Raw genomic sequence first — 8,406 nt, 5'->3', positions numbered from 1 at the left:
TATATTTTTTAATCAAACTAAGGTCAATCCAAATTATTTTATAATAGCTTAGCTTCAAAATGAATATATTTATTTTTGAAATGATTTATATCGTTAAGTAGAATCATTTCAAACTTCTTATCAAACAAATGATATATCTTATGGTAACAAAATTGTATTGTTATGAAATATTTCTTTATATTCTTATCAATTAGGAAAGATAAAAATTTTAAAATCCTTTTATGTTAAAACATATACATCTTGAGCGTGAAATTAAATATTAATAGATAATTCGATAATAAGTAAAACAATATACCCAACAATTAACAAACTTTGTTAACATATATTTTCACACTCTATTTCAATATTATGTTAAAAAGTAGACTTTAAAAATATCCAATTATGTAAATGAGTTTATAAAGTTATATTTACGCCTTAGAATGTTAATAAAATGATAGAGAGCCAAAAACAAATCCGTTAGAGAGTCAAAAATAAATTCGTGAGTGCTTAGTCTTAAGCGGACAATATCTTACGAGTGTGGAGATTTATGGACGTGTGTATATTAAACCCAAACAACAAATGGTAGAGTTATTTAAATGATTGTTTTGTGAAATAAACTATGGCAATGATATCCTATGTGAAACGGAAAATGATTATGAAAGGGAAGAGATAAAGTGCAAGTAATATGCAAAAAACGTGAGAAGAAGAACAGAAAAACACAGTAGTGTTGTTTGATCATTCGATTAAGAAAGAGAGAGAGAGAGAGATAATAATGAAGAACGAAGATGCTCTCCAATCCCAATGCAGAGAAAGAAAACAAAGTCCACAAACTACGCCATGGAAACTGAAAACGAAAAAACCAATTCATTGATATCCTTGGAAGATGTTCTCTTTTGGCTCTGCAATCTGTGATTCCAATAACCTTCTCATTTTTACACCTTCTTCCAAAGCCTCCCCTTTTGACCATTTGACTTCCACACTTTCACCCATCAAAACCTCATTAATTTCTGCAAAAACAACTCTTAAATCAACGATCCCGAGATCAAAAAGCGACGTAGGAGGGAAGGCAGTGTTGTATGTTGGGAGTTCACGTGCATGAGTCAAATGAAATTCATAATCCCGGTATGTGGGTCCCACTCCCACGTGTGATTATGTCTTAGGACTCTGCAAAACACCCTTATTAAGGTAGTTTTGGTTGAGATTAGGAGGAAGCTGTCTCTCCTTAGTGTGCAATGGGTGACGTCACAGATGTTGGAACGCTTCAATTCACAAACCCTATGCCTTTGGTTTCTCATTTCAAACAATCACTTCTAAACCAATATCATGTTTTCCGGATTTTAAGATCGAATAATGGTATTTTCCTTATCTACCATTATACTACATCATCTTCTAAACTATAACTATTGTTAGCTCTATCATCTTTATTTATTCAACCAGATATTAAGAATATTTTTACTTATTTTTTATCTCATAACATAATAGATTTTTCGGATCATTTCACTTATTTTTACTCAATGTGTCTAACTTTCTATTCACCTTCAATTCCAATCAACTTAGCTTGAATTCCTAACACTTAGAATATAATAAAAAGAAAAACAAGTTTATTCTTTCTATTGATTTTTTTAATACCATCCATCGATGACTGAATCTTTAAAATATATTGATGTTGATATTTTTTTTTTAAATATATTTAAAAATATTAAAACCAGCATTCATCAATATTATTTTAAAGACACGACAATGTTGTAATACTAAAAATGGAAGCTGTACACAAAAGAATGAAAGAAAGTTAAAGTTGGAAAATTATGTACTCATTTTCTATCATTTGCCTTATATGTCAATAATTAATTTTGAGTTGTGGTAAGTAAATGAAACCTTGTGAGAATAATGGCTTGTAAATAATGGTGGTGATAAGTTGCAATTTTACCGAATTTGACAAAAAAAATTGCAGATAAAAAGATTTTCGAATTTTGGGATAAGTTATCGTATTTTACTAACAAATGTTATGAATGTTTATATTATTGATAAAAAAAATATTACACATATAATATATTTCAAGATATTGAAATATGAAATAAAATAATATATTATAATACAAAATCAAATATAAAAAAATAAAGTTATTAAAATATAATAAATTCAATATAAAGAGATAAAGTATTATTATAATATTATAACGAGAATGAGTGATGAAGGATGAGATTTAAATAAATCTATATGTCAATTTATTAGCATGATTATTAATTATTATGTCTTTTTTTAAGGATGGCAATTCGTGTCGCTTCCAAAAAAATATTTGTGAATTTTATTAGATATTCATAAATGTGTTTTATTTTTGTTTTATAAAATTTAAATAAAATTTTTTGAAACAAGTTTTTAAAACATAAACTCAAATAAATAATAATTTTAAATTACAATTCAAATAAAGTTACATACTAAAACATTAATTAACGCAAATAAACTTTATTTTTTTGAACAATACATTTAAATGGACTATTCCAAAATACAGGTTTTAAATTTTTTTTAAAATAACTTTAATTTCATAAACCCAAATAAAAAATTAAATTCATAGAATCAAATCTTAAACTAAATAATCACTATATCCAAAATATAGTTTGCTTTGAAGTTTAGAGCTTCTTCACATTTTTGTTCTTAAAATATTTCAAAAGATTAAAAGAAAAATGTGTATCTAAATTTTTTGTATTACTCAAAACTTCTAAACAATGCAAAACTAATCGACGTAACATTAATTTTATGAATTTATATTATATTATAAGATAATTCACATTATCATATAAAAATTTGATTGAATGCGAAATTTAGTAAACACGCCTATTCTAGTTTTGAAAAAATTTCAACACCATGATTTTGTTTTAGAAAATTTCATGTACAACTGACCATGTCTATACTAATTTAGGCAAATAAATTAACCTTATAATTCATTAAGTATCAAGACACATGAGATTATAATAGAAAGTTGTCTACTTATAAACTTAATTAAAACTCTCATTTATGAAATATTAGACATTTAGATTTAACCAACGCATTATAAGAATATTTTACTAAAAGTTATAATATACAACAAAGCAATAATGGATTTTATAATTTGCAGCGCACAAATTCAATTTTCATGTACTTTTTTCTCAGATAAATGTGAAGTGCATGTTTAGATATATATTTACCTCTAAGACATAATTCAATAAAGTTGACAGAAAGAAATATTTTTTCTTAAAATAAAGTGAATTAATGATCAGTTTTCCTTGTGATTTCTACATAGGAATGAGTGAAAAAATGTAGAGGTATACATGCATGGTATCTAGTAAGAAGTAGTTGGTTCACGGTGGGAGGAAAAAGAGTGATAGAAGACGAGTCATGATGAATCGTGGTTAAATTCTAATGACTGAAACATTGCCCTCAGATCAATAAATATTGGCAGACATTATCAACAATCGATGACGCGTTAACATGCATCTCCACTCATCAAACACCCCATTATTACTTTTCTTCAATTTATGCACAACTGCTGACGTGGAGACACGTAGAAACCAGCATGTGAGACCACAATGGAAAAAAAAAGCAACTTGCCAAATGGGGTCCAAATCTTGGTTTTGATTATTACAATAATAGTTGACCATCATAACACCATCATTATTTGTACACTTAAAAAAAAACAGCAATGCCAACCTTACAAAATATTTGTTTTTAGGTACACATTAACATTAGTAACCTCGATAAAAGATTCAGTACATGTTCAGTCTTTTGCAGAGGTGAACAGAGATATAACTGTCCTCCACACACCACCACCACTACTCAGATCTCAACAATGTCTCAGATGCATTTTTTAAGCAAATATGCTCAGAGGGCCTGTTTTATTTGATGCATCCAGTCCATGTTCACCATTCCGAGTTCCTGTAATAAAGGCCCTGCACAATACATTTGGAACTAAGATTAGACATACATACATAAAAACTTTTGGTAGAACTATAATGTGATATGATTCTATGCAAAAATTGTGAATGATTCTATGCATAAGCGTCATGATTCTTGCTTTCCTTTGTCCGAGAAGGAATATCAACATGTAGCTATCCACAAATATGAAGATAAATGTGTAACAAGACCAAGCTCCTTCTCTTTCTTACCTTGTAACATTTTTGCTGCCTGAATCCGTCAGAATTGTCAACCTTTTTGCTGTTTTCATGAAGTCACTGCAATAAGATTACCAGGGACAACCCAAATAAATATAGGGCTAAGATAAAAACGTGTATCCGAAGGTTACAAGTCATGGAAGAGCTACCAGATTTGGGTAACTTATATATAAAATGAATCAATAGAGGCCAAGATGAAAATAAAACGAAAACAAAAATGATACCTGAAAGGTTCTTCTCCAGTTTGCTTAACAGCACCTTTTGCATCATAGTAGAACACGTAATTTGGAATCTCAGATCTTTCAACTCCAAACATGTAGGAAAGTCTTCTATAGAGTTCTTCATAAGAACCAAGCCTTGATAGGTCTAAGGTCCTTCCAACATCTTCTGACTCCAAGAAAACTTTACAATGACCAGTGTCCAAGCCAAGTTGCCAAGAGAACTCGGCAGCAGAAGCTTTCCCTGATGAAAAGAGTGCAGATTGGGAGTCATCCACAAAGCACTTCTCCTTGTCTTTGACATCATCCGGTGATTTTTTCCCACGGGACAACAAGTCTCCAGAAATCTGTTGCTCGGTGAGTATTGGTTGACCAAAGAGCAAAAACTGATGTTTCTTAACATCATCAGATTTCTCCAAAGTCTTGCTAGATTTCCCAATGGTCAGCAAGTGTGATAAGCTTTCTTTGCTCTTATCATGGTTGGTCGTGTTACCACTTGAAATCCCACTATACAGTCCATGTTGCTGGATATTAGATGGAAGCAACCCCAACTGCAGTTTACTGTTAAGGTGGAGATCTGATAGTGATGTTCCAATTTGAGCATGCCTGGCTCCCTGTATGCCTGCAGGAGCGTTATCTGAAAAACCACACAAGGGGTGGTTAGGCCCGAGCTGGTTGCCTGAAAACGGTGGTATTGGAAATTGAACATCAAGGGGGAACTCCGGGTGCTGCGGAAACCGCAGCTTCTTTCTTGGTGGAGAGAAAGGTGTGAAATTTATCACTGGCAAGTTTGACACCAGTTCAACCAACCACGGGCTAACACGCTTCACATTTTGCAGTAAATCTGGCTCATCCCAAGTTACCTGCAGGGATAACAATGGCAACATCATCAATCAACTTTGCACAATATAATCTTCAACCAAAATCAACACATCCACGATATCACTGCAATGGAGATTGCAAAGTACGCAAAAAAAAAATCTAATTTCTCCAATCAATAACAAACATGAGAACATAAAAAATTGTTTTCATACGAAATTGATTTGTGTTAAAATTAACTTTAAGTAGACAAAATTGATGTTTGGATGGCTTTATCCCAAAAAGAGAACATAAGATTGCTGAAGAAAAGCAAAATGAAATGGAGTCTGGATCCAGAATGAGTTCCTCATGGAAAAAGCAAGGAGGTGAAGAGCGATCTAAAGTGATGTTTAGCATGCATATGGAAGGAGAGAGTACCTGAAGAAGCCTCCATGGGGAATTAGGCCAGCGAATGGGGTCAAGAACCTGAACAGAAGCAATGGTTCCCATGAACCAGCTTATTCTGGAAGCATCCTCAGTCTCAAAGGCCATCTTGAACCTCATCCCAGAACACCACTGAATCCTCATAGCAGCCCTTACAGAAGAAGCCTTAATGCAAAACTCAGGAGTACTGGCTCTTGGATAATAAACAACCTCAAAAGGTTTGTTAGCAGCAGCCAGGGTCACTGCTTCAACAACAGCCTCAGGCCTCACTTTGGCCCTGCCACTCAAATTCCCACCACCACCACCACCGCCGCCACCATTCCTTAAGCTCTTGTTCTCCTCTCTCAGGAAAAAAGAGAAAGGCCCATAAGGACCAATCCCACAATTCCCACTTCCACCGATACTTCCAGACCCTGAACCAGAAGCAGAGTTCCACACCTCAAACCCGATTCCCTTCTTTGCCCTTCGAATCCCAACACACAACTCTCCATTCTCAGACCTCAGAAACACCACAGAATCCCCAGCCACCAGTTTCTTCTGGTTCACGAAACTGCTCCACCCAGTCGTCAGCAAGTGCCGACGTGGTGTCCCTCGGTATATGTGCCGGAACCTCCACGTCTCCCCCTGCACGTCCTTTGCCACCACCGTTTGCACCGGCGGCTCCGCCGAGTAGTCCAGCCGCGGAAAAATCGTCTCCGCGCAGTACCGTGGCACCGAAAACCCGCCACCATTGTTGGCGTCCGACTGCGTCAGAGTCTTCGCAAAAGACGCGGGCTTCTCCGAAGCCTCCGCCACGTCAGCACCCCCCTCCGCGTCGGGACCGGGTTCCGAGTTTCTGAGAGGGACCAGACTCAGTTTGGCAAAAACCTCGTCGGTTTCTGGGTCCGCCATGAACTTCACCGCCTCGACGTTGCAGAGAATGTGTGGCGGAACCCTGAGATCAATGTTGGTGTGGGCGTGCTCTGCATGACCCTGTGGGAAGTAGAAGACTTTGGAGTTCACCTTGGGCATCTGAACCATGCCACCAGCACACGCGTGCCATAGCTGCGGATCCAATACCTTCTCACCCTCCTTCATCGAAACGCAGAAACAAAAGAACAATCTCTTCAAAGACAACGTTAAAGTTCAGACACAAATATCATGGGAAGAATCGGTAACGAGCTTCATCACAGAGAACAAACACCAAACTCTGGTTTTGTTTTTGTTTTGTTGGTTCAGATCTCAGTGAAAGAAAGAGAAGTTCTTCCTATTCTCTTCCTCTTCCTCTTCTATGATGTTTCTCTCTCTTTATTTATTTTTCTCTCACTACAACACAGAGAAGACAGACACAGACACTCTTCAGAAGCTATTATGAACGAAACAAACGACCAAACCGACTTCTTGGCCAGCCAAAAATTCATGTTTATTAATTATTAATTGCTTTTGCAATAAATAAGAATGGGAAAGCGAAAGGAAATTTAATATTTTATTTTAGGTTATGGCAATTATTATGAGTCTATGACGTGATAAATAGGGAATGGTGCTATAACCGCTACGATGGCGGAAAATATCGCGAGTTTTTAGTGAGTGTTGGTAAAGTTTGAATTTTCCACTGTACTGGGTGGCACGGATGGACCGTTAATTAATTGGGAAAATGTTTTTGTCACAACTTTTTCTTTCTTCTCTCAAAAATCAATTAAATTAAATTTCTTAACTTTTAATATCAGGTTAGTACATATTTTCTGGGTACTTTTTATACACGTTCAATTTAGTTTTATTTTTTTAATATACAGTTTTCAATATATGATGTTATTCTTGTTAATATTTATTATAGTAAAAAATATTACAGTAATGAAAATAAAGAGTAAGGAAATCATGTGTAGTTTTATAAATGAATGTGTTATTACGTGTAAATTCATTTTAAAGTAAATGGGGATTGTAGAAAATTTATTTTGTCATGATGATTGATATCTAGTTTTGAATAAATCTATTACCAATATGGAGATGTTAGAAGAATAAACATGTTTTAGATGAAAAAGTTATCTTTATTTAACCTTCTAAAGTATTAAAATCAATAATAAGACATTTAAACGAGTTGTCGATGATAAGAGAAGTTAGTATTAGAATATATAAAGTTTCTAAATATTCATGAGTTCTAAGAGATATTGGAAATGAGATTCGTCACACAAAGCACAACAAACACAAGCTGGTTTTGTTTTGTTCTTTGTTTGGAGTCTTCCAAATTTTAATGAAAGAAAGATAGGTAATTGCTTATCAAACCCATTTCTTGGCTAGCCAAAACTTATTAATTGTTTGAAAAACAAACACATAAATAAGAATGAGAATGCCAAATGAATTTTATTTTTGGCCAATAAATATGGATTTTTTCACTAAAATAGCACGGGGTAATTTTTACCTTCTCACGTTTTTATCTTATCATAACACATTCTCTTGTCATTTTATATCCATTAAATAAATTAAATTTTCGTCATAATTTTCTATATGTTATATCTTCTAAAAGAGATATTTATTCAATCCAAACAATGTTACCACAAACCGTAAAATCTAATTCTAAATGTTTATTTTTTATTCTTAAATAAATTATATTTATATTTATTCATATTTAACATAGTTTGATTTGATAAAAACCCATTTTCTTAAATTATATTGAAGATAAGTTATGAAAATAATTCTTTACCGTGCATTCTCTTCCGCTAAAAAATAATATTAAGATTATGCTAAGTTTTTAATAATACTCTAAATTTTGTTTGGAAAGTAAACTCAATTTAGTGACGTTTTATTCTAAAATATGCTTATAGATTAACATTTCATTTAGAAAATCA

At 33.4% G+C, this 8,406-nt stretch overlaps 1 protein-coding gene across 1 annotated transcript; it reads right to left on the bottom strand.

Moving 5' to 3' along the window:
* Positions 1 to 3,568: 3,568 nt before the first annotated feature.
* LOC108340596 (auxin response factor 18) lies at positions 3,569 to 6,959 on the bottom strand. Its single transcript, XM_017578082.2, has 4 exons — positions 5,579 to 6,959; positions 4,349 to 5,205; positions 4,119 to 4,184; positions 3,569 to 3,902 (listed from the first exon to the last, which is right to left on the bottom strand). Exons 1-4 carry the CDS (start codon positions 6,659 to 6,661, stop codon positions 3,821 to 3,823), a joined length of 2,088 nt encoding a protein of 695 aa, XP_017433571.1. The 5' UTR covers positions 6,662 to 6,959; the 3' UTR covers positions 3,569 to 3,820.
* Positions 6,960 to 8,406: the final 1,447 nt, after the last annotated feature.

Source organism: Vigna angularis, chromosome 5 (assembly GCF_016808095.1).
Source record: "Vigna angularis cultivar LongXiaoDou No.4 chromosome 5, ASM1680809v1, whole genome shotgun sequence".
NCBI classification, from domain to species: Eukaryota; Viridiplantae; Streptophyta; class Magnoliopsida; order Fabales; family Fabaceae; genus Vigna; species Vigna angularis.
Note: the sequence above shows the minus strand (reverse complement) of the source record. Positions and strands in the feature narration are given on the sequence as shown.